Genomic DNA, 27052 nt, shown 5'->3' on the forward strand with positions numbered 1-27052 from the left:
AGTGGGAGAGCTGCCCTGGCCTCAACCATATGCCTGGCGGAAGAGCTCCATCTTGCAGGCCCTGCGGAAAGCTGGTAGATCCCGCAGGGCCCTTAGCTCTTCTGGGAGCTCATTCCACCAGGTTGGGGCCAGGACTGAAAAGGCCCTGGCCCGGGTTGAGGCTAGGCGAACATCCCGTGGGCCCGGGACAACCAGTAAATTCATACCCGCAGAGCGGAGTGCCCTGCGGGGGGCATAAGCAACCAAGCGGTCCCGCAGGTAGACAGGACCCAGGCCATGTATAGCCTTAAAGGTCAATATCAATACCTTGAATCTGATTCGGAAACAGACTGGTAACCAGTGCAGATGATGAAGCACCGGCTGAATGTGGGCCCTCAAAGGTGTTCTAGTGAGGACCCTGGCAGCCGCATTTTGGACCAGCTGTAACTTCCAAGTCAAAGACAAGGGAAGGCCCGCGTAGAGCGAGTTACAGAAGTCTAATCTGGAAGCGACCGTTGCATGGATCACTATGGCCAGGTGTTCCGAGGACAGGTAGGGCGCTAGTAGCCAGGCTTGGCGAAGATGGAAAAATGCCATCCGAGCTACATTGGTGACCTGAGCCTCCATAGAGAGGGAGGCATCAAATGTCACTCCCAAATTCTTGGCAACTGGTGCAGGTGTTAATTGCACCCCGTTCAGGAATGGGAGGCGCGCTTCCTGGTCCTGCCCTCTTCTGCCCAGCCACAGGACCTCCGTCTTGGAGGGGTTGAATTTCAGGCGACTCTGCCTGAGCCATCCAGCTACTGCTTCCAAACAGCTGGCAAATGTATCCGGGGTGGAGTCTGGCCAGCCGTCCATTAGGAAGTAGAGCTGCGTGTCATCCGCATATTGGTAGCAACCCAGCCCATAGCCCCGGACCAGCTGGGCTAGAGGGCGCATATAGATGTTAAAAAGTGTGGGGGAGAGTATTGCCCCCTGCAGAACCCCACAAGGGAGCTCACAAGGGCTCGACATACTCTCCCCCATCGCAACCCTCTGCGTCCAGTTCTGGAGGAAGGAGACCAGCCATTGAAGCACAGTCCCTCTTATTCCAGCTCCGGCGAAGCGGTGTACCAATAACTCGTGGTCGACCACATCAAATGCGGCCGACAGGTCTAGAAGCAAGAGAATGGCGGAGCCGCCCCGATCCAGCTGGCGCCGGATATCATCCATGAGGGCGACCAGCACGGTCTCCACCCTGTGGCCAGGGCGGAAGCCAGACTGGTATGGGTCGAGGGCCGAAGTTTCATCCAAGAAACCTAGGAGTTGGTCCACCGCGGCCCGCTCTATCACCTTACCCAGAAACGCCAAATGCGAAACTGGGCGGTAACTGGCGGGGTTCCGCGGGTCCAATGATGGCTTTTTCAGTAAGGGGTGTACCACTGCTTCCTTGAGCCCCTTGGGAAACTCTCCAGATGTTAAGGAGAGGTTGACAATCTCCCTCACGGGGCCTCCTATCCGCTGGTCGCCCGATTTGAGCAACCAGGACGGACAGGGATCCAAGGGGCAAGTGGTTGCCCTCACTGATCACAAGAATCACAAGCAATGTACAGTGCCCAGCAAACCCAATGTCTTCTGTTAATAATATTAACAAAGGTATACTACTCCTAAACCCATTCTGTCACCCAGCAGGATATGAGAAGGTCTTGAGACAAAGAAGTGAAAATACAGGGAAAGGGAATATTAGGTGATGGGAGACAGAAAAGTATGAGAGATGTGTTTGCAAAATCAAAGTCACAGGGGACTCATCATGAAAACCTGTGTCAAGAACAAAGGGTTGCATGAATTTTATATGTCTACCTCATAGGTGTGGCTCAGAGGCCTGGACCAATGCAATAATGCAACTGAGTCATCTCCAGGTTTACTTTGCCCAGGAGCCCTGATTTCATACCTCTGGTGTAACAGGGTCACCAGGTCAGGACTTATCCTTCAAGCTGATACTAACCAGAACATATTTCTAAACAACCCTCTACTTATGAGGCCAGCTCGTATCAGGCTCAGCTCTATCTGGAAGACTGATTTTGAACAGCCCTTTAGTCAAAATATAATATTTTAGCATATTTTGTCAACTCCCTGATGTCCTGTTAAAACGCTGTAATAATGTATGTCTGTAGATATTTTGATGCTGGTCAATGACCGTAATAAAGAAATTTTAAAAAGCATATCTGAAATGCATTCTATAAATCTTTTCCTTTAAATTCCATTGTAGGTAAAAGGTTCCATAGCGAGCCCTGTTTCTTAATATGAAAAGAAAGAGAGATCAGATCTTGGTCTCCAATATGGAATTAAAGCCAATTTCCAATAACTGTATGATCAATTAGAAGGCTGTAATAATTTCCTTTATCATCACTCCATCAGCTATGGAGCAGCATAACAAGGAAGCTTATCAAATTAAACTTATATAAGAAGTGATTCTAGCTGCATCAACTCAAGCTGGTTAATTGCAGTTATGTATATCTTGCAGCCGGCTCAAGGTTGACTCAGCCTTCCATCCTTCCGAGGTCGGTAAAATGAGTACCCAGCTTGCTGGGGGGTAAACGGTAATGACTGGGGAAGGCACTGGCAAACCACCCTGTATTGAGTCTGCCAAGAAAACGCTAGAGGGCGTCACCCCAAGGGTCAGACATGACTCGGTGCTTGCACAGGGGATACCTTTACCTTTACCTATATCTTATATTGTTAGGATGAGAACTTTAATGACCATCTCTTTTGTCTTGCTTGCATAATCCATATCTTCTTTCCAGAATTCATCACTACAAGCCTTTAGAAAGTATATCTGATCCATGGCTTCTGGGCATCTGCTGTCTACAGTGCAAACAGCAAACACATTGGAGATAACAAAAGACTCAGCAGTACATAAAGTCCAAAGTGCAAGCAAGAATGCAATAGAGTTCCTTTCACACATTGGTGGGTATCAAGTTCTGATCACCTCAGAGTTGGCTTCTGTGTCAATGGTATGTGTGTGAGGTGGGGGGGGGAGTAGCAGCCAGGAGTATCTTTATTTTACAAACATACAAGTCTTTTTTTGCAGTTCCTAGTTTACCTAAACTATATTTTTAAGACGTATGTCAGAAATACAAGAAAACTACCTTTTTTTTTGAAGAAAATCACATTTCTTAGTAAATCCTCAAGCCCAATTAAATTTGACCAGGCGTCTCCCAGAATCTCCCTATCCAGAACTGCCCTTTCTGGTTGTCATATATTTGAGCAACTGTTTAAACTGTTTTAATGAGTAATTGCTATTCCCCCTGCAGGGCCTTGTGCTCTGCGGGTATGAAGAGGTTGGAAGTTTCCAGCCCTTGTGAGATTTGCCTGGCCTCGACCTGGGCCAGGGCCAAAAAGACCCTGCCTGGTGGACTGAGCTCCTGGGAGAGCTGAGAGCCCTGACAGAACTCTTACAGTTTCACAGGGCCTGCAAGATGGAGTTCTTCCACTAGGCATTTGGTTGAGGCCAGGTACAGAAGATCTGACCTCTCGACTGGTGCCCCTTTGGCACTCTATGCCTGCTGTCTGGGACAGCCACCTGCCTATTACATCCCCTGGACTCATAGGGTAGTTCTGTCCGCTGATATGGGGGTTTGGGGTGGGTGGGTCAGGGAGGGTGGAAGGGGTATTTTAGGATCAATTTATTATCTTATTGTTTTTATTTGTTGTGAGCTGCCACGGGCCAGCTGGTCCTGGGAGTGGTGGCATATAAGTAGGATAAATAAAAAATAAATATGAGGCAAGCAATGGTACTTCCAATTACTTTGGAGCACTTTCTGAAATAGGTTTGTGGATCCATATCCTTTGCATTGATGACCACTGGGTATATTTCAGATTTCAGTTGCCAGACTGTAGTAAGCTACATCATAATGTCAGAAAATGAGGCTCACATAGCAAGGGCATCGGGGAGACCATAGGCCTTTTGAACTGACATCAGCCTTGACAAGAAGCCTTCATGATTTGAGCGTTTCCTTCTATCCTTTAATTATGGGTACTTTACTTCCAATCTGATCCTAGGATCCAGATTCTCTGCTCATGAATTATACAGTTACAAGATGCTTTCCTATATAAATAAACCAGATTGAATCCTTATTGTTTATATATGGCTTGTCTCATTTTTGGTATTCATTGACAATAGCTATTATTTTTTAATCTGATGAAAGGAGCTTTCATTATCGAAAGCTTATACCCCCTAAATGTTGTTGGTCTCTAAGGTGCAACTGGACTCAAATCTAGCACTTTTACATTTTGAATGATAACATAGAATTCCTTGTGTTTCCTTTGAGTGATGCAGTTCTATGGCTACTTCTTTTAGGAACAGATGAGATCCAGCCCTGTCTTTTTGACGAGTCACTGGTTGCCATCTCAGAGAATGGCCAGACAGTAGGAACATTCTCCATCTCAGTGAAGAGTTCCCACTATTTACTAGATGAGCGGTTTGAAATGGACTGCTACGTGGTCCATGCAAGATGCAAAGGAACTGTTGATAACATGCCCTGCACAACCTCCATTACAGGTAACCATTTTGGGGAAAAAACTGAAGAGTGAAGGGTAAATGTGGTAAACTCCTGGGCCCAATTATAGCTTTCAATATTTGGATTTTAATATTAAGGACACGGGATCCTGCTATCACGGCTCGGATTCTACGTAATGTGAGTGGAGATGCACTTTATGGGCAGCAACTATCCCATTTGCCTCCTTCTGGTGCAGTCTACCATGCCCCTGTAGATCAGCAGAACCCCAGGAAGGTCATGAGAAGCTCCAGGGGGAGATGTGAGGGAAAAGATTATTGCGGAAAATCACCCCTCCCCATTGAAGTAGGTGTGCCTTCTATAAGCAGAATAAAAACATAAAGTCCATGTATACTTTGTGCTGCCAGGCACTATTTCTGCAGAAATTTCTGCTGTAGTGCTGAAGGACTTTTACTGACTTTTTAAAAATGAGTAATTGCTATTCCATTATAACATTATAACCATCTACTACTTGTTCCTCTGATTTACAGGTTTCAATTAAAAAGGCATTCCAGCCCTTTTTCTTGTAGAAATAATAAGGGAGATATAAGGGGGAAAGCACATCTTTGCAACCAACTTACTTTTTAAAAATAAAAGCTGGGGATTTGGAGGAATGGGAAGATTGTGGCAATAGATCATTGCACCATTATAATGGCAGAGTAATCTAGCAATTACTGTTTTTTTGAACAGCCATTAGGATAGTGTGGAGGTTGAGGTAAGGAAAAGGGCACCAATGTGGGTGGTACCTTCAAAAATTCATATCTCCTCATTCATAAATTTATTTTTGTGTTGCAAGTGAAAGGGGGATAAGACACCCCAAGAGTATTCTTCTTCCTGATATTATTTTCTCTTAAAACTCCCTTCTTGTAAGCTCTTTCCAATATCCACTCTATGCAAGAGCCACTCCAGTTGGGAGTGCAGACTGCTCAGCTTTGTGAGGTGTAGGGTTTGTACTCCATCTATCTAATTCAGAATGATGAGGAAAGGAGGAGTTGCAGTTAGATCAGTAGGGAACAGCAAGTGGATGGGAAAGAACCTACAGAACTATATAGGTTATCTCACTTCCTCCTGCATAGGGTCTTGGGCCAAGACACCACTATCATTGAACCTGCTGAACAAGGAAACAATCTTCTTGCATTACTCCTGTTTGGAAGGGTGAGACAGAATTTTCACCTTTTGTTTCTTTGCCCCCTGTTTTGGTCCTCTAAATATTACCATTTAATGCAGCCACTGAAAAACTAGATGATGAAGAAGGTTAGAAAGAATTTTGGACAACAGGACCCTGGCACAAGGATGCCAATGACTAAGAGGACACTGTGGCTTTCCTGGTGGTACCTCATTCAAATACACGGAGACTCGTGGCAGAAGTAATACAGAGCAAGGATATTAGTGACACTTCCCTATTCTGAGGTAAAAGTTTCCCCTCCAAAGAAAATATTGTTCCCTCACAAACTGAGCTGTCCTAGTAGTGTGGTTTCTTCATTATTAAATAAATCTGACTGTCCCACTCTGTCACGGACAGACAACTTGGCTTTACTCAGCCCTGGAATGTTTGGGAAGTTGTAAGAGTCTGCTTTTCTTAAACCCTTGCGCGAATGTCACTGAGACTTTGTTAGCAACCAACAAACAAACAATTTTATTTTACAAAGAGAAAAAAGATAGAATGAGGAATCAAAACTTTTTCTGACAAATCAGCTTAATACTGTTTCAAGTTTGTTACATGCTTTAGAGAGTTTTTTATGTTCTAAGTGTTTGAGTTTTCTTTATACTGAGAGATTTCTGTCAATGTATTTATCCCAAACACCTGTTTTTCTTTTGTCTCTAAGTTCCCCTGAACTCCACTGGTTTCTAGAAGGCAGGCACCCTTGTGTTAGTACTCCTTATTTCCCTTCCTAGTAGTACTAGTATTCCTCTGCGTTCAGAAGAGTCTGAAGTCCAAGGAAATCTTCACACCTGATTTCCCACTTTTAAACTGGGCAAAGGCCCTCCTTTTCTCCATAGAAAAATTCTCCCCTCTCCTTTTGGCCTGATGTGCTACCCTGCTAGACCATGCCTAGACCAAGTCTCTGCACCTGCAGCCTTAGAGCTGAAGCCAAATCATTGTCCAGTGGCAGCATCATGAGCAGACTGGGATCAAGCCAAGGAGACAAGCAAACAGAGTCCACCAGACAGATCCATGTCCAATAGCTCACTAAGAGCCATTACCTACAGAGCAGTCCTGAGGTGAGCCAAAGTCAAAACTGAGAATCCCACCAGCAGAGCTTCATCAACTCGAGACAGAAAACCAGAGTCTGCACAGGCAGGGCACATGTGCATTGCATCTAGAAGGTAGCCAAGTTCCCAGTGCCCTTTACATGAAGCCTGGCCACCCTCCCAAAGTACTTTCATCTATGCTCAGCCCTTAGCAGGAGGAGGGCCTTCAGCTATGTGGCATCTCATTTGACAGCCGAGAACTCTGCTGGCATGCTGTCAAACTCACCTGCTGGTACTGTCTACGGTGCTCCAGAGAACCCTTGGGACTGGACAGTGGTGGCAGAACAGGTCCTGGTACTTCTGGCTGGGGTCAGCTCTCAGCTTGGGCCTGGTAGCTCCTTCTCTGGGGTTTCTGGTAGGTCTTGATCTTCCCCCCAAATCCTCAGCACCAGACTCAGGCTCGATTCTTCCATGTCCAATGGTGCAGCACTTGGTCCAGGCTCTTCATTGGGGTCCACCTCTGTAGCTTGTGCATCCCCCCTGACTGTCTCAGGTGGCAGGGATATAATATCTGAATTAGGAGTATCACCCCACTGCCCAAGTTGCCACTATCAAATATCTGTCCCAGTTCGTCAGACACTGTATAGATCGGTTTTCAGCTTTTAGTAAAGACTCTTTAACTAAAATTTCTCCTCAGAGCAGATGTTCAGTTAAGACACAGGCAGGTTCTGTTAGAGTCCTCTCTCTCTGAACCAGAATCAGAATGATCTTCTCCCAGCACACAGCTGCTCATATCAATTCCCTCTCAGTTGTTGCTGTCCAAACAGAGTGCTTGGAGCTGCTTTTTGCTCAAGCTGTCTCTTAGTCAGGAATTTTAACCCTTCTCTTACTAGCTGATGTTACTTCAGCACTTGGAACTTGATTTTTATAGTGCTGTCCATCACAGACACTAATACCAACAGCTGGATGCAAAACAGCTCCCTTGTTCTGAAATCTGTGTTTTCCAGTGATAACAGTCTATGGATTTCTGCTGGTGTTTACAGTTCTAGAACTGTTAACCACTTTCATATGGAAACACAATTAACATGCTGGGGTATGCACAGGGATAAAATGAGTGAACGGATGGCATTAATCTTCACTGTTGACTTTTCTGCCTTTATCCTTTATTATCAGGTTATATAACAAAGAATCTAGAGACACTGGAGCAACACACTGAGGAAAGTGTGAGGGTAACTATCTTCTTGTTGTTTTCTTCTTTTTCTATAGCCTGCAGTCATCCAGGCAGAACCTGAGCATCTGTAATCCTGGCACAATTTCTCTGTCTTTCCTGTAAAGGTGTGCTGTGTTGTCAGTCAAATGTCGTGCTGCTAGAAACTAATTTCACAAGTATCTAGGGCCTCATTTGGATCAGACCTTGATGTAGGAGACAAGAGGCTTCAGTTTTTATTTTTTAATTTATATTTAGATTTATATAACTGCCCCTCCCGGATGATGGCTCAGGGTGGTTTACAACTTAATAAATACATTAAAACATTGATCAAAACTAATAAAACAATGAACAATAAAAATTTTGAAACAATTGTAAAAAGCCTAGGATTCCAATTCTCAGCATAATCAGCTTGCCGATGTTATAGTCCTTCAGATTTTATTTATTCCAGGGGGGGGGGGGCTGTTTTGGGGACCTATGGGAAGAGGCCAATAGATGTTATACTGCAGATCATCACTGACCCCAACCAAATGCCTGACAGAAGAACTCTGTTTTGCAGGCCTTTCAGGACTGTGAAAGCTATCTTCGCAGCAATGCCAGAGGAATGCTATCTGCCTCACTAAAGGGTTATGCATGTATCCCACATACATGACATAAAAATATTCTTCAACAGTTATTTGTTGCCATGGGTGGTTATAGAGTGAATTTCAGAACTTGAGTAATAGTCACACACACACACTTTCCTAGAAGATGGATCCACCATCATTGATTAGATGGGATGTACAGAAGATTAACAGGAGTAGGACCAGTCTAAGGCCTAAATTGCATGTACTATTTTGCTGTCTGAGACTCTTCCCAACTTCAGGTAACAGAAATTACCACAAGATATGCTTTTTGTACATTTGCCATACCTTGACCTACGTTTTCTGCATAAGTATACATTTCTGGCCCCTTCCTATCCCAGGGCTACATGAAATTGTGAAGAACTTGTTTCAGCCTTCTAGGAGAGCCAATTTAATGTAGTGGTCTCTCAAATTAGGATCTAGGGAGACCTGAATTCAAATCCCTACTGTGCCGTGAGCATGGATATTTTTTTTCCATCTTAAATTGCCTTGTTGGGTTGTTGTCCATGAAAAATAAAAGAGAACCATGTACAGTACACCATTCTGAGCTCCTTGGAGGAAGGGCAGGATAAGATGTACTAGTTAATTCTGCTTGGTCAATTTTCCCAATTCATGACCTGATAGCTTCATAGATTCGGTGGCCAACACAAAATATGATATGGGTATGCCACCTTGCTGTGCTTACCTTTTCTTGCAGTTCAGAGAGCATCCAGTGGAAATCAGAACCCATGTGGTGAAACGCCAAGACCATACTGTTGTGACAAAAGCCATTATTGAAAGAGATGTGAGTAAAACAAATCACTCATAGAAAACCAGACTGTTGTTTCAAAGCTAAGCCCAAAGCATTTCTCCTTTGTCAGAAACCTGTTTACTGATATGTAAAACATGGAATTTTTGTAAATCAGAATTTCTGATTCTGTGAAGGTTCAAGGATGTGGCAGGTTACAGTGGATGAGCGACAGGGTTGCGAGTATCCTGCATAGTGCAGGGGGTTGGACTAGATGACCTAGGAAGTCCCTCCCAACTCTATTATTCTATGATTCTATTATGTGATCCTATGCCTGCCACATACTCCTAGTTAAGAATTAAAGCTGCCGCGTGAAGTTAGCCCATGCATCTAGATTGCATCTTGGAGACACACTATCTTTTCTCCAGTGCAACCTACCAGGTAGTTGGATGGAATTATGTGAGGCATGCTTTCTCCTTTCTTTCTGCCACAGGAAGAGATCCACGTCAACAGCTCTTCTTATAATTGTGAACTCCTTCAAGGCTTAGTCTCAGAGTCTGCCAACCTCCTGGTGTTGCGGGTGATGGCCAGGAGACAGGCTGTACTGGAGAATGCCATTTTCCTGTCATTTGATAGTGACCATCACATCTGTACCTCCACCTATGTAAGAAACATATTACAGTGGGGAAATTGGGGTACTAATTGGCAGCAACTTGGTGGTGTGTCAGGAAGCTTAAAGAGCAGTAAGGGTCCTAGCTTGAATGATCTTGGCTGACTTTGTGGCCTTTCCTGTACCTCTTGCCTGACTCTCAGCCTACTAACTCCACCGCTTGAGTCATCCTCCCTGCTCCTGGAAGGAGCAGGAGAATAAAACAGATGCTGGGATAAGATCAGCTACAGGATAGGAGGGCAGGGAGGTGGGGTAGTATGCAAGGGTAGGGGGACAAAAGTGGAAATCAGACTGTTCTAGATATCCATTTATCTAGAGAGAGCCTCAGTGGACCTATGGGGAAATGAACAACCTGTCCTCGAAACAGAAGAAAACAAGATAATGCATTAGTTATTATCATTAACTGTTTGCTTCCTATGGAAATCAGGGCACTGGTGCTAAAGCACCATCCCCCCCTCCTTCCTTCTAATTCCTCTCACTGCCTTTCCAGAGGGCTTTAGGTTTCCAGAAGCAACAGGTAAAAAAGGAAGAGGTGGATGTGTTTGTGATTGAGAGAGCCGTGCATTCCACAGAAGGGATTCCTCTGAGCTGGCAGTTCAGCTTCCTGTCAGATGGGTAAGCCGTCCATTCTCTTGTGCCCAATCCACAAGTGTTTTTTGTCCTCTGTAAATTGCCACTGGTATGTTTCTTGGTGCTTAGTACTGCATCACGGTGTTCTTTAAAATCCACAGCCTTTTAAAAAATGCACTGTTTCTTGGAGAAAGTTCATTGTGATAGTACAGAGAGTTTATAGTTCTCCCCTTTCCTTGTACAATGTGCAGGTTGCTTGCTCTGGATTCCCACTTTGTTAATTCCCTATTCCAAACAAAGAACCATGCTTAAAACAATTATATTTGCATGTATTCTTTTAAAATAGGAAGGAGCAGAGCTCCATGTAGAGCTTTATACAGACCCAGACAACTTTATATAAAATTGTACTTTTTCCTCTTTTAAAACAACACATGCAGTATAACTGTTTTAAATATGGCTCTTGGTTTGGAGAAGGGGATTAATTGTATTTCACAGGCCTAGACCTTTTGCATGCTTCCAGGTACTTTCCCCAGTTTTCTAAAAATGATTGCTAGCTTAACTCCCAAGTTTATTTCTGATGCCATATTCATGATCAACCTGAAAAAGGGCTTTCTTGGTTGTAGCACTAAAACTATGGAATTAATCTGATTCCTTTACCAGTTTTTTGCCAGCAAGTGAAGAGGGTTTTTAAAATTTTTGTTTGGTGTTGTAATTAACCTTCCCTTCTGCTTGTTTTGATTACTATTTATGTGTATGGTGACTGGTGCTGGAGCTCAGTTAGGCCTGACAGGTCTTCCCTTGCATACATTACTTGAACTTTGCTTTGCTTCAAGGAATTGAGGAAGCAGCCACTGCAGCCCACCCCTTCCTTTGGTCCCCCTCCCTGCTTTGGTCCCCTTTCCACAATCTCCTGTCATCAGCTGTAGTCAAGAGCATGGAAATAATGGCAGAGAAATGCAATGAAAGGTAAAGCCCCCTCATCCTTTCTTGATGCCTCAGATTATTTGAAGGCATTGACTGTGTTTCTGCCATGCTGAGCATTCACAGTGCATCCTGGAGTCCTGTGCTGCAGCTGACCCAAAGGGCTCTTGCCTTCCTCTTACGTTGACACAGACAGATGCTGAAGATTCCTGTTCACAAATTCTCTGTCTTGCCTCTTTTACCCAGGCACTTGTCCCGTCGTGTCCAGGTTGGGTCCCCAGTCATCATGTTGATCCTGCAGGTGCCCATTCTGATTGAAATAGGTAAAGAGAACACTGTAGGATACACCATTGGGGTTTTGGCATGCAATTCCCTTCCCTTAGGAAGGATATCAGCAGAACGTATGGAAGAAGGAGGCTGATGAGATCTCTGTTTTGGTTTTCATCTAGGAACAGATCAAATGAATTGGTAAAAATAAGATTTTTTTTAAAATGGGTATTCATTGTACAAGAGTTGTGCTAACAGATACCATATTGTTTTTATACTACTGTCTCCAGATTCTATATTCATAACATTTCTTGCTCAATGTCTACTAGATAAACCGGACCCTCGTCCAATCTTTGAGAAAATACCCCTGGACTGGGAGGAGGATGTGGAACTGTATTCCCAGTTCTTAGACAGAAAGGTGAGCTGTGTAGTGATGAAAGAGAAGCTGACAGGTAGAGTCTTACTTCCAGTATCTAGTTACATATGTCAAAAGGTCAAATGACACAGGATTCAGAAGATCCATGATTAGATCTCCCAAGCCTTTGCAGAATAAACAGATTCAGAACATGTTTTTAAAGAAGAACAGCACTGGGCCTCTATTATCGAAAACAGAGTCTATGAGAATCTAGGAAAGAGTTAAATTTAAAAGCTGAAACATATCCTTCAACTGACCAGACAGAAGGAAGAATCTGAACAATACAAGCCCAAGGAGAAAGAAAAGAGAACAAGAACCACATCAGAGAGATCCACAGGGAATATATACGCAGGGGATACTAGCCAGCATGAGGATTTAAAATGGCTTTGAGAAACAGCCTAGTACAGAGTTGAAAGTGTAGTAGTAGTCATGGGGATGAAACTGCAGAACAAATAAAGTACTAATAATATAAAACCAGAGAATAGGACAGGAATGCCATGTTTATATGCTGAACATCCTGGAGCACAAGGACTGTATGGCTGCACTTCACAAGGGGCAGGAGTGTTTGGAGATGAAAATAGGAGAGGAAATGTAAATCCATATCTGATTTAGCCCATTCTGTTGTTTCATTTTGGGGGCATTTACCTAACAGGCTAGTTGCTTTCCTTCAGGAAGAGCTGCAAGCAAGTCATGCCACCTATGTCCGGCGCCATCCAGAGCTCAGTAACTTGCTGGCAGACTTCTTGCAATTGTTGCTCCTTCGCAAGCCAGATGATGTGGTCACCTTTGCAGCTGAGTACTTTGCTCCCTTTTCAGCCCAGAACCCTCCATGTCGGTCCTTTCAGTCATCTGACAAGCCCAGCCCCTTTCGCAGCCATACCTGAACAGTCAGTGAATAATAAATATCAAGATGACCCTGAGATTCTGGGGACTATTTCTGCAAGATACCTGTAGGCGGTTTGCCCCCAGGGAAAGGATGACTGTTTTACAGATAGCAGAGAATTAACCCTTTATAGATGTGGTGGTGGTCAGTAGTTTATATGGCTTTTAAAGGGAACAAAGTTCACAAGGGAAATGTCTATCAGCAGCCACTAGCCATGACAAGTAAAATGAATTATTGTATTCCAAGAGTATGCCTTTCAATGCCAGTTTCTGGAACTGTTAACTTCTTGCTCAGAAGCTGGATTTTCCTGTTTATTGAAAACAGCGTGCAGATGAATTCAGGCCAGATACGACACTAAAAGTTCCGTGATTAATAGCTCCACTGTTTTATTTTATTTTAAACACTAGGAGCCCCCCTACAATGACATGCTTCTGAGTTCGTGGAAGTCAATATACATTGAAGGACCTCACTTTGCTTAGGATGACACCATTAATGAGGTGTCCTCAGTTTATTCAATGCATGGAAAAAATAGCAAAACTGTTCTAAACTGACTGCATTGTGTGTCTCACTTATGGCTCATTAGGCATGCAGAATTAGGCATGCAGCATCTTTGCATATGGGATTATCAGAAATATGGTTCATGCCTTTTTTGAGCATACTTGGTTTGGGTTTTTTAAGGTGATTCAGCAAAAGCACATGATGATTCAGCATCATATGAGACACTAGCCATCCTCATCACATACAATGTGATACAAAAGTTTCGCAACCGGAATTCCCCAAATGGTAGTTGAAGAGTGATTTCCAAAAACAAACATATTTCTGTTAGGTACATCAAGATGGGCTCCAACCACACAATCCAGTTTATAGTTGCTCAGGTAATGTTAAGGCATTGCAGTAAATCTGGTTTATCTGATAATTATAATGGTTTTAATGAATATGCACAAGCAACAAGAATTTCCCAGAGTTCATCAGTGACTAATACATCCTTTCAAAGTGTGTTTTAATGTTAACAGTGCTGTTATGTCTTTGCCCGATATATTTAATCATACATCCAAATAAAATTAAGGTGGAAACGATTCAGAAAAATTGGGTGGCTAGTGCAATTCAATAATAACATCATCCGTATACATTACAGAGAAATGCTTAAAATGTTATTTAAAAAAAACACTTCCATCCTGCAGTTTCTCAATTGAAGGTTGGATAATCACCAAAGCTTAATACTGTATACTATAAATAATCCAAATATTATTGGACTCTGATTACTTCCTGCAGGCTTGCCATGTCACAATGTGGGAATCACAGATGTACTTCTATGCTGCTTGGATCATACATATAGCAGTTGCAAATTTAGACTCCTTGCTTGTCCTTTCAGCTAATAGCTGTCAGCCTTTCTATCCACCCATGTCCTTGGTTGCACTATAGCCCAAATTCCTCTGTGGCCTTTTTTGGGGTTGAGTTCTGTGCCCTCCCATTACTCAGCATTTCACCTCATTGATAACCTCTTTCTGCTTCCTTTAGCCACATCAGTCCTCTGCAGGTGACATTACATAAAGTTGGTATCACACATAGATCATTCCTTTTCCAGTAAGACCTGGCAGAGCCCCTGTGCATGATCAGACACAAGGAGAAATTAATCAAAGGTAGTTTTCTCATTAGTGTATCCGCAAACACAAAGTTTATGGTTATCAGGTGACCACTAAAGATACAATAATCTAGCCAGAAAAACAAGTTGGCTCTCCTGCAATATATAAGGCCCAGATAGCTTTCATACAATAACAATAAACATTTATTTTCAAACAAGGAAGCTGCTCTGCCTACTGAGGACTGCCAGGAATTCCATTTGGCCAGACTGCACAAATTAGTCATCATGGTTCTTTTACCCCAGGGCATTCTTTTAGTAGATAATGCAACAGCAAACAGCTTCACATGGAGGGACGGTGGGAAAAGGCTGTGACCCTGCCACCTGCTCAAAATCATTCTTGCATGCATCCATCTGTGCACACAAGCTGCTTTTCTCCACAAGTAATAAAAGATATGGAACCTATTTTCTTATTGGTCCTGGGGTGTTACAATAATTCTTATTGGTCCTGGGGTGTTACGTTTAAGAACCACACAAGAAAATATTAGATGGTGTTTCCTTCAACATCAGTTACTGTGTATATTTAATCGTACACTTTCTTCAATTTCTTTTTTAAAAGTACCCACAAGGATTTTTGGTAATATGTAAATATATTTAAATTTAATTGCTTAATTAATTGATTAAAAGAGAGATGGCTGATAACCACTAAAGTAAGCCCCATTTCTTATTTGAGATCTTATTCCTTATTCTCCAAGCCAGCCACTAATATTATTAATGGTAATAAAACAGATCTGCATCCCTAAATAAGGCAGAATTCCCAGAGTCTGGGTTTATATGTTCTGGAGTGTTCCAAAGTTTATTTTGGGGAGCAAAGGGAGTACATTAGCCCCAGTTAGTTATTTTGCCGTTGTTAGCCGGTGCTGAGGCAACTGCATTGGTTATGAGTTGTGACCTGGATTAAGTTCAAGGTTTTGGTTTTAACCATTAAGGCTATTCACAGCTTGGGCCTGCCTATCAGAGGGGCTGCTTGCATCCTTATACCCCACCCCCTGGGCTCTTTGCTCTGCGGGTAGCAATCTGTTAGAGGTCCCTGGCCCCAGAGAAATACACCTGGCCCTGACCAAGGCCAGGGTTTTTTCTGCCCTGTCCCTGACCTGGTGGAATGAGCTCCCAGGAGAGCTGAAAGCCCTGCCAGAAATACCAACGTTCTGCAGGGCCTATAAGATGGAATTCTTCCGCCAGGTCTTTGGTTGAGGCTCAGTTCTTAAAATCACTGGCCCCCCTCAGGCTACGCTATACCATCAAGTGAACCCCCTCTGATGGTTGACTGTGAGGGGTGGGGAGGAAGAACCTTGCTATCTTGATGCTGATTGAGGTTGTTGGTTTCAGGAGAGGGGTTTTATTGAGGGGTATGCCTTTATGTAACCCACCTTGAGCTTCAGAATAAGGCAGGCTATACATTGAATAAATAATAATAATAATAATAATAATAATAATAATAATAATAATAAGCCATGTTCTGTCTAAATATACATGCAGTGATAAGAAACAAGAAGTAGAAAGGCACTGCCTAAGTCAGTCCCTGCCCCCAATGATTGCACAATAAAGAAAGCAAAAAGTGAAACTGAGAGATGTTCTTCTCACACCTTACCAATGACAAAATGCAGAAGACATATTTCCTTAAAAGACATAGGAGTTATGTAAAGCTTTGTGCTGTATTCATTGCATTGTTAGGAACAAATGAAGAAGTTGAGGGGGCTGAACAGGGATTTGGTTGCAGAGTGACGCAATACATTCAGCAAACTATCTTAAGAAAGAAAATATAGTGCAGAGAGGATTATTTCTCTTTTGGCTTCTCCCATGTTTTTTGCAATCCAATTGCACCCTGTTCCCTATTTGGCTTTTCCTGACTAGAGCTTATTTTTCTACTTCCCTTTCACTATCAGAAGGAGTCTCAAAGTAGCAAACACCTTTCCTCTCTCCACAGCAGGTACCTGTGAGGTATATGAGACTGAAAGAGCTCCAAAAGAACTGTGACTAACCCAAGGCTGGCTGCATATGGAGGAGTGGAGAATCAAACCTGGTTCTCCAGATTAGAACTCACCACTCTTTAACTATTATACCATGCTGGCTTAGGGTAGGAACTTTATCTGTCAGGACTTGTGTGCTTGACAGAAAAACAGCAGAATTTTCCCCCCGATCATTGCACATACATATTGGAAAGATTACTTATTTTGTTTTGTAGATCCTATGGAAATTAAAACCACTTGATTTTGGGGGGAAACAGTAGAAACTCTCCTATGAAGCCAAGCAGAACTTGGTAATTTGCAGGCTGTCCTCCAGGTCTCTCCATCATAAGATGTTTCTCTGCCCAAGTCACCCAAGCAGCTGCTGGGGGTGGCATGAGGACAGTGAAGATGCTCAACTTCTTCCTAGTCCATGTCATTGCACGCTGGTGGTGTGGGAAGAATCAGTGGGTATAGCTTCAGTCTGTCTTTGCTTCCTGGGCCTGTACTGCCACTGCCTGGCTCTGAGTCATGTCATCGTGGTGCTCATGTTTTGGAATCCCTTCCTTGGTGCAACAAGATACCTTCAATATATGTCTCTGTCCAGTCTCAATCCCAATCCTTCAGGGTTTATAAATGACACAATGTATTCAGGTGGGGATGATCATGGTACCCTGATTTTTCCTCTATGCCACTATTTACTGCCTAAGCTTTTCTGTATTTTGTAACTTCCCTCCTTTCATTCTTTTCATATGGAGCATTGCATACTCCCCTATCCATTTGTTGGTTTGTGCATTTCTTTGAGTCAGAAGAAAGTGAACATAAACAAGGCTTCCAGTCTCCCCCACAAAGCACTTCTTTTTACAGAACATTTTTCTTATTATTAATTTTTCTTTTCCATACATTCACTTTTCTTTGAGCAACTGTGCTCCCACTGTCCAGCACTGGAATGCACATGTTCCATTTGTTATCTAACAAGCAAGGGCTTTTCTCCTTTGAGCATCAAAATTTAAACTTCCCCCCTGTCATTTCTATGACCTGAAACAACCTCAAGGACAGCAGGGGAGTAGGTATCATCTTTCTCTCCCTCTACACTGAAGTTCCAATCTGAATCGGGTCCAGAGGCATCTGGGAATTAGCCCCAAGCATGGAATTTCAGCCACGTGTCTGACTGAAAGTCCTTGTAGTGGGCACATGAGAGACAAGATGACTTTTATGTGGGCATCATCAGCTCTCTAGCTCATCTCACATGATTTTCATAAGAAAAAAGCAAGCTACAAATCCTTCACATATGCTACAATTAATATCTATCTCATTGCCTCTGGTTTTATAACACTGGACCTAACTTTTTTTGTCATTAGAACACGGGTAATAGAGTGGCTGTGATGCATCTTCCTGCATTTCTATTGGTGCCAGGCAAGTCAGTGCATGCTCAGGTAGCTTTGCATCGGAATGCTGGCAGTTTCTCTAGGTAGGATATTTTTACTGCAATATTGCCTGTTTGCATCATTGAAATTGTTCTGGAAGCCATGGCCAGGTCAGATTACAAAGAGCACAGCTACAGATACAGCCAGGATCTCTACTGGGCTGTGGGTTTGTTTGGCAGATAAGGGGGGATATCAAATTCATATTCACTGAACATTTGTAAGGAATCAGGAAGCAGCCAGAGAGTGAGATGTCACAAAGCATTTAATTTGATCATTAGTAAAACTTAATTTGAGATGCATCTACCTGTCAGGCAGCTGCTAAAACCACAGGTGGGAACCTCACAGATGGTGTCTGATCTATGCAGTGAGCACATACACATGCATACGTATATTTTATCAAGGATGTCATGGACTAGTCCTAGACTGACAAAGCAGTACCTGGTTTCTCCATTCTCAGATGCACAAACATCACAGGATGTGCTTCCTTTGTGGTTTTCACCTTTTTCCCCAACCTCAGTTCCCATACGGTTAAAAGTTGCCCACTAGATTTAACAGCAAACCTTTTCCTGATGTGGTGTTAACTGGTAAGAAAGTTTCCTCTTCTTCTTTTCTGTATGTCAGGCTACTGTTAAAGACAGAGGGAAAAGGTGGGATGGGAGGTCAGAGGGGAGAGGACAGGCAGTACCGACTCTAGCATGCTTAGAACTTAAATTAGCATATTTAAACATTTCTACAACTCATTTAACACAAACACAACTAAGAGAGTCTTTGTATACTTTAGCCCTCGATATTATCAAGTTCTTCTGAATCCTGATCTTCTGTATTCGCCTCAAATCTTAAAGAGGTATATCAATCCCTTTCCTTCTTGTCAGGCAACTGTGCCCAAGGCTGTGTAGAGGAATGAGAGAGAGAGTCATATTGTCATTTTTTTAACCAGTCAAGAGTACTTCCTTCTGTTTCCTTATAAAATACAGGGCAGACCGAGCGGAGCTTGTGCTCGAGGTTTGCCCTCCTCTGGCTGCTCTGTGACTGTTTTCCTCAGGCACGTGTAGGCTGTTTCACTCCACCTTTCATAATCCGTGTGGACGCCCAGTCTTGCATCTGGTCTGAAGAGAACTCTTGGTAGAAAGAATTTCCAGATGGGATCACAGATACCAGGTAGGAATCCTGCTTTCCTTGTCTCTGTGATTAATACTGAAGCAGGAGTCTTCTCTGATAGTATTCTTTTTTCCTGGGCAGTGTGAGTTTCTGCTTCTCAGAAAGACCAAGCATATATTTATTACCAAGCTACAGTAGATCAACTGTTTATTAGGCAGCTCAGAAACCAAGTTTTCTGTGATTAAACAGGCTGTTTTATGATAGACAGAAATTTAAGTGCATCTTTCCCTGTCTCTGTGTCTCCATGCCAGGGAAATCAGTGCGTCCTGTGCATTTGCATGGTACCCAGCTTTTATGTCACTTGAGCCCTGCCAGAGGGTGTGGAAGTGGCAACAATATCTGAAGATTAACATTTCAAGTTCATTAATTTTTACTGTAAATAAAATGAAATAACTATAGCCCAATAGGATCATTGCAGTGAACATGCTCTGAAAGAGTGTGTTAAATGTATCTTTTATTACACATTAGCCACATTGGTGGTGCAAATAACATAATGCTTTAAAATACTTTGAGTAGGTTAATCTGTAGCATGTGATCTTGAGAACATTCCCGAGAGAACTGCAACTCTAATCTCCATTTGGACTGTAAATGCATCATTTGATGGCTGTTTTATTCTGAATACTTTTTGGATTCTCCTACTCAGTAAATTACACATTTATCCATTAGAAACATTTCAAAAGCAACAGTAGTTGCTGAATTATTTGCCCATGTATTATATTTATAACCTACCTTTTAATGAAAAGTTCATTATGTGGCTAACAAAATGTGGCTAACCCAAAAAAAATCTGAAGAATAAATTGTCTGCCTGTATATATTTACAAACTTTGTATACTGTTTTTTATCTCATGCAAAGACCATTAAGTCAGCTAACTATTAAAATATACATGATAAAAATCACATCTTAAAACCATTAGAAAACAATCTCTCCCACACATTATTAGAACAATTTCAAAAGCAAATTGAAAATACATACAAAACATTAAAATCACAATTAAAATGACTTCCGGTTAGTTCAAGCAGGCCTGTGAAAGGGGTTTCACTTCCTCTCCCTCCTTCTTCTAAACTTCTGGCTGGCTGATGATGGAGTCAGGAAGGAGCTGAGTGTCTGTTGTGCCAAGAAGGCTTGTGGAAAGGGTCATAAACGCCCTACCTTATCTTACTTTACGACTCACTGAAATGTCTCCATGGAGAGTTCAAGCTTTCCAATGCTCCACAGCATTTCTTCAAGCAGGTCATTAAACAAAACAGAAAGCCAAAGAATGGGGAGGGCAGGGAAGGAGTAAGGAAAAGAGCATGAGAAAAATCCCCAGGAAGCAGTGGGTCACAGGTCAGTTGATGTGTGAGGCATTCTGAATCAAGATAGATTCAAGTGGTAAGCCATGTTGGTCTGAAGTAGCACAACAAAATGTGAGTCCAATGGCAGGTTTAAGACCAACAAAGATCTATTCAAGGCATGAGCTTTTGTGTGCAAGCACTCTTCCTCAGACAAAATGGAACAAGAATCATAAGGGGGAAATAAATTAGTTGCAAATTAGTAAACAACATCACAACATCCTAAATATACGGTATGGTAATTCCTTGCTATGAGTCTCTTGTGGCGTAGAGTGGTAAGGCAGCTGACATGCAGTCTGAAAGCTCTGCCCATGAGGCTGGGAGTTCAATCCCAGCAGCCAACTCAAGGTTGACTCAGCCTTCCATCCTTCCGAGGTTGGTAAAATGAGTACCCAGCTTGCTGCTGGGGGGTAAACGGTAATGACTGGGGAAGGCACTGGCAAACCACCCCGTATTGAGTCTGCCATGAAAACGCTAGAGGGCGTCACACCAAGGGTCAGACATGACCCGGTGCTTGCACAAGGGATACCTTTACCTTTTTAATTCCTTGCTAGAAAAGCAAATCAGTCCTTTGGTTTCAATTGTTGTTCACAAAAACAATGGGGGAATAAAGCTGTTAGGTTTAGTGATTAATGGCAGACACTTACCCAGTTGTGAAAAGAAATAATTAAAAGAGACTTGTTGCTAGCCCCATCCATTTCCACCCAAGCATGGAAGCATCCCCACAAGTGACAAGCCATGCTGAGTTTGTTATCCTGTTCTGAGGTCAGAGAGTTAGATTCTAAATTAAAGGTAAAGGTATCCCCTGTGCAAGCACTGAGTCATGTCTGACCCTTGGGGTGACGCCCTCTAGCGTTTTCATGGCAGACTCAATACAGGGTGGTTTGCCAGTGCCTTCCCCAGTCATGACCGTTTACCCCCCAGCAAGCTGGGTACTCATTTTACCGACCTCGGAAGGATCGAAGGCTGAGTCAACCTTGAGCCGGCTGCTGGGATTGAACTCCCAGCCTTATGGGCAAAGCTTTCAGACGGCTGCCTTACCACTCTGCGCCACAAGAGGCTCTAGATTCTAAATTACATTGTCCCAAATAAAATAAAAAGAAGAGGGAATTGTAAGGACTGTAGATATAAGAGTGGAATGAGCATACGTAGTGAGATAAGAAGCCAATACCGTTGTTGAATCCTGGGGATTCCATTGTTTGGATTGTTGTACATTTCTGCAATCTCCCTATCACATTCTTAATCAGCCTATAGCATTCTTAATCAGACAGGGCTGCATAGGTTGCACAGCAGATCTCCAGTTGCACACAGGGCTACAAGATACAGACACAATGGCCCCTCTCCCTCTGGAAATATAAATGCTAGCAGTTATTCAGATCTGACCCAACACTTAATGACCAGTCAGGTTAAAGAGTTTTAGAGAGACTGAAAGCTTGGAGATGTTTTTGCTGGTCCTAACAAAGGCATTCTATTATTCTGCCATTAAGAAAGGGCAATCCTATAGGCAGATGAGAGGTTATACTACACAAAATGTTCCCAAACTTAAATCTCTCATATGAAATGTATAATACTAGGGAAACACATGGGATAAAATAGCAATGCAACACAGAATGTTAACCTAGCATTAAGATAACTTGAATATGCAAACAAAAACTCAAACTAAAATCAGTATTTATTTATTTTATTATTGTATTTATATTCCACCCTATCTTCATAAACTCAAATCTTTTTTTAATTTTTTACTTATTTCTGATAGTCTATCTAGTGCTTATTACCCAGTTACTATGATGTTGGGATATAGTCCAAGTGTTGTGACAGTAAACACAGAGCAATAATAATATTTTTTTAAAACTGGGTGCTAACAGCAAGCTGGAGCTTGCACTGCTATCTAGATTCTGTCTGAATTTTGGAAAACTGTCCCAAATGCCCAAGACTGGGTAGATAACAAGGATTCCACTTTTAAATACTGCTGGCTTAAAGCAAGAATTGATACAGGAAAGGCCTAGTTTTAATATTAGAGTTTTAGAGTTATATTTTAGAGTTATAGTATAAACTTTCCATTACAGTCCATTAAAGGTCCTCTGAAGTTAATTTATGGGTTAGGAGAGGACAGGTTTTCAAGCAAAGCTCACAGGGAATTTTGCATATAGCTCCTAAACTGGTATGGGAAATCCCAGAAGCTAAAGTGTGATTCATCCACTTGGGGATCGAAAACTGGGTTTAGAATAGAATCATAGAGTTGGAAGGGGCCATACAGGCCATCTAGTCTAATCCTCTGCTCAATGCAGGATCAACCTAAAGCATCCATGAAAAGTATCTGTCTGGGTGCTGCTTAAAGACTGCCAGTGAAGGGGAGTGTTAAATCCGTGGGTGTAGGAAACATGGACACATTTCAACTCTTTATTGACCCCAGTTCAAGAGAACTAAAACTGAACTGAGAAACCCTCCCCAAAACACCCAAATATATACAGAATAGAACAATGGGAGATTCCTGTCAGTGCATACTGTTGGTCAATTTCATTTTAAAACAATTGGATCTGGCAGACAGAATCCAGCTGCACATTGGCCTGCTACAACTGCAGGATAACAATCCTACCTTGGACCTATAATGCTGGTTCACAGAAGGTCCACATACACAACAGGGAGCTCACCACCTCCTTAGGCAGCTGATTCTACTGCTGAACTACATTTTCCCCCTGATATCTAGCCAGTACTGTCCTACAAGTAGTTTAAACTCATCACTGTGGGTCCTATCCTGCGATGAAGAGTACCCTTCATGAACAGTCATAGTTTTCTGCAATGTACACAACTCCCCATTCACAATCTGATCCTCTTGACTCCCTTTCACAGTCTTGACGCCCCTTCACAATCTGCTCCAGCATCCCCTTCAGCTGCTTCTTCCAAGGCAACCCTTTATGGTTTTCAAGGCAAGAGATATTCAGAGGTAGTTTGTAATTGGCTGCCTCTGTGTAGCTACCTTGCTATTCCTTGTTGGTCCCCCAGTCAAATACTAACCAGAACTGACACTGCTTAGCTTCCAAGATCTGCAAAGAGCAAGTTAACCTGGGTCATCCCAGTCAGGGTTGAGGGAATATATAGACCCATAATAGAATAGCCTTGAAAGGTAGTAAGAAGAAGAGGCAAAGTAGTGATGTACTCATCTGGCTAATGTAGATTAGAAGCCTTCTAAAGCCTTATGAGTAGATAGAATTTTCTAAAGCCTGGGTCCAGGAACATCTGAAAATTTCAAGAATGTCCAATTTCACAGATGGGAAGATGTGGTTCAAGGATAGGAGTATTGGTTGAGAGCCAAAAGATATTCATATGTATGAAAAACTTATTATTTTAAAACAGATCTTATTAAGATTAAAATTATCAAGAATTAACACTTTTAATATATTTTTTATTATGATCTTCATAATGGTGAACACCATCCATACTTCTAAAATGTCTTCTTAGACTTTAGATGTATGGATGGTATTTGAAGTTATGAAATAATAAGTAAGCCAAAAATGTGCTCACATGTCAAGTGGGACAGTTTGCTTTTGTTAGGGGATTATTTTTTAAATCCTATAAATATGGGAAGTGGTATTCACTGAGACCTCCCACTCAGGCATCTTCTTGCCTCTGACCTGATTACTTTTGGGGTAAGAAACTTTTATAGAGTCATATAATTACTCTGCTTTAATTATCTATATTACAATGATGGATGGATGTTATAATGCCATGTGCATTTAGACTAGGTTGAGAGCACAATAGTCAATCGTTAATTTAAAAGAAAATGGAAGCAGAGATTCTCTAATCGCATTGACTTGTGTACCATACCTAGATTGAACCTATACTGTTACTGAGGTGCCCATTTGGTTTGGAATCTGGTATAGGAAAGCTAACTAGGTGCCTGGGATTTCTATAAGTGCATTCCTATGCCTCAATCAGATCTGATCAGAGTCATCCAGAACAGTGTACCATTTGGGCTGGACTGGGAAAATCTGAACCTCCTCACTCACACAGCAGCCATTAAGGCTTTATTGCAATTTCCTCCAAAAGTTCACAACAAAGCAGGTTTGGGAAAAATCAGAGAATGCCCTGTATAGCGGTGGGAATGGGGGACCCCATTTCCTAACAGCCAATAATCTACATGGAAATGGTCAAGATGGCTGACAAAGATAAACAACAATAAAACCACTACAAAACATTTTTTAAAAACTCATCACTACTAACCATTTTCTGAAAGCAATCTCTATGAAAAGCTTTTAAAGGTAAAGGTAAAGGTATCCCCTGTGCAAGCACCGAGTCATGTCTGACCCTTGGGGTGACGCCCTCTAGCGTTTTCATGGCAGACTCAATACGGGGTGGTTTGCCAGTGCCTTCCCCAGTCATGACCGTTTACCCCCCAGCAAGCTGGGTACTCATTTTACCGACCTCGGAAGGATGGAAGGCTGAGTCAACCTTGAGCCGGCTGCTGGGATTGAACTCCCAGCCTTATGGGCAAAGCTTTCAGACGGCTGCCTTACCACTCTGCGCCACAAGAGGCTCATATGAAAAGCTTTTAGGACACATCATATGTGGTTTTGGAGTTGCGTGACATCAATATGAGATGACAAACCCACCTCTTTTTCCTTTATCCAAGTCACCTAGTGATGCAATATAGGTTTTGAGCAACTGCCTGACTGCTGTGGTTACATGACTAAGGATGAACAAGAGGAAACTGACAAGGAGGAAGAGCCAGAGGGGAGGGGCCAAGAAGGCAATCTGAGTAGACACATTGGTGCAATGCTCTTGCCTGTGTTGTGGTTTTAAGGTCTTTATTTCAGTCTGAGCACCAAATGTTGATAAAGTTCAGCTTGGCTTGAAGCCTTTGGGGGACCATTCCATCTTTCCTAACATGTAAAGAAGGAGGAATTGCTGGTTCTGAAGGACATTGTGTGCCCATGCTTGATGGGGTTCAACTTTTGCTGACTCTGTTCTATCTACCTTATTTTGCTAGAAAAGCAAGTTAACATATCTGTATATTCATGATATGCATATTTCATACTCATTTAGCCTAGAAAATAGCTACCTACCTTGACACAGCCAGTGTAGCTATGTTGATCCATGCACTGGTGAACTGAAGACTAGACTACTGGAGCGCACTATACACAGAATCATAGAGTTGGAAGGGGCCATGCAGTCCAATCCCTTGCTCAATGCAGGATCAGCCTAAAGCATCTAGGACAGTGGTTCTCAACCTTCCTTATGCCGCGACCCTTTAATACAGTTCCTCATGTTGTGGTGATCCCCAACCATAAAATTATGCAAGTGTTCTTTCACAGAAATTAAACCAAAAGTGACCAATGGCGTGAAGATCCACTGTTTATGATTGTATATAAATTGGCTTTTTTCTGGGGTTTCTCAGTTCAGTTCTGCCTTTTGTCCCGCCGAGCTGCGGTGCCACCTGGAGTGCCTGGCGGGAGACTGCGCTGCACTGGAGGCACTGCTGGAGTGGCTGGCGGCCGAGCACAGGAACCTGCAGGAGGAGCAGCAACAGTGGCAGCACCCCCCCCCCACGGCCAAGCTGCTCGCCCTGCCACAACCCCTGTGAAAGGGTCGTTCGACCCCCAAAGGGGTCCCGACCCCCAGGTTGAGAACCACTGATCTAGGATAAGTATTTGTCAAGTTGCTGATTGAAGACTGCCAGTGAGGGGGATCTCACCACCTCCTTAGGCAGTCAATTCCACTGCAGAACTACTTTGATTGTGAAATTCCCCCCTCCCCCTAATATCTAGCCGATAGAGTTTTCCATGTAATTTAAACCCATTACTGCGGGGGGGGGCCTATCCTGTGATGCCAACATGAATTGGTTGATCAAGTCAACTTGGAACTTCCAGTTGGTATGGAATGCCACTGCTTGGTAACTGTCAGGAACTAGGTAGATTACACATATTGCAGCCCTTCTGCAGTCACTCCACTGGCTATGTATTAGTTACTGGGATTAATTCAATGCACTGATTATCAGTTACAAAGCTCTTCATGACCCACCTATTTCCAGGGCCACTCTCCTGCTATGCTCTCTCTTCACTCATCTGAGCAAAGCCTTCTGAAGTTGCAACTATGCAAAGGTCAGGTAAGGATGTTAGCCAGATTAATGGATAATAGGTCTATCAATGGCTACTAGCCATGGTGAGTATACAGAAGCAGCAGTGCTGGGAGACAGCATCTTGGGAAGGCCTCAGTCTCTGTGTTCTGTATGTTTGGACCTCCAGGGTACTGTATGAAATAGGATGTTGGACTAGATGGATCCTTGACTTGATGTAGCAGGCCTTTTTCTCTTAAGACATCTACCCAGACACTTTCTATTGTGGCTTCCAACATGTAGAATTGGCTCCCCAAAATGGCCAGGGAGGCTCTCACTCTTTTCTCTTTCCTCCGATGACGTAAAACAAGGCATTATTCTTGATTCTACAACATCATATGTTGCATGAAGCAACAGTTTTAGTTACAGGAGATTCTTACAAGACAATTCTACATGTGATAATTAAGTTCCTTTGATTTTAAAAATCAAAATTATTCAAAATATTTGT

The 27052-nt window shown here is 42.7% G+C and overlaps 3 protein-coding genes across 11 annotated transcripts in view; 2 read left to right on the forward strand and 1 right to left on the reverse strand.

The window, feature by feature from the left end:
* The window catches only part of LOC143829555 (putative thioesterase PNKD), a 59554-nt gene extending 52067 nt beyond the window's left edge, over positions 1–7487 (reverse strand). The window contains exon 1 of the mRNA XM_077320676.1: positions 6994–7487. The gene's annotated coding sequence lies outside the window, so the exon portion shown is untranslated. The remainder of the gene's footprint in view (positions 1–6993) is intronic.
* The window catches only part of CATIP (ciliogenesis associated TTC17 interacting protein), a 29235-nt gene extending 13991 nt beyond the window's left edge, over positions 1–15244 (forward strand). For 6 of the 8 annotated variants that reach the window (XM_077320668.1, XM_077320669.1, XM_077320670.1 and 3 more), the window contains 9 exons: positions 2763–2925; positions 4319–4519; positions 7881–7936; positions 9235–9321; positions 9758–9928; positions 10425–10549; positions 11672–11748; positions 12022–12110; positions 12779–15244. In XM_077320668.1, the coding sequence (XP_077176783.1) occupies positions 2802–2925; positions 4319–4519; positions 7881–7936; positions 9235–9321; positions 9758–9928; positions 10425–10549; positions 11672–11748; positions 12022–12110; positions 12779–12991 (1143 nt within the window). In that variant the 5' untranslated portion in view covers positions 2763–2801 and the 3' untranslated portion in view covers positions 12992–15244. Of the gene's footprint in view, positions 1–1143; positions 1243–1909; positions 1933–2762; positions 2926–4318; positions 4520–7880; positions 7937–9234; positions 9322–9757; positions 9929–10424; positions 10550–11671; positions 11749–12021; positions 12111–12778 lie in introns of those variants that run through there. The other 2 variants (XM_077320672.1, XM_077320673.1) reach the window with 2 other exon arrangements.
* A 3742-nt stretch (positions 15245–18986) lies between these two features.
* The window catches only part of SLC11A1 (solute carrier family 11 member 1), a 42628-nt gene continuing 34562 nt past the window's right edge, over positions 18987–27052 (forward strand). For both annotated transcript variants that reach the window (XM_077320678.1, XM_077320680.1), the window contains exon 1: positions 18987–19160. In XM_077320678.1, coding sequence (XP_077176793.1) covers positions 19142–19160 — 19 coding nt within the window. In that variant the 5' untranslated portion in view covers positions 18987–19141. The remainder of the gene's footprint in view (positions 19161–27052) is intronic.

This window comes from Paroedura picta, chromosome 2 (genome assembly GCF_049243985.1).
Source record: "Paroedura picta isolate Pp20150507F chromosome 2, Ppicta_v3.0, whole genome shotgun sequence".
NCBI classification, from domain to species: Eukaryota; Metazoa; Chordata; class Lepidosauria; order Squamata; family Gekkonidae; genus Paroedura; species Paroedura picta.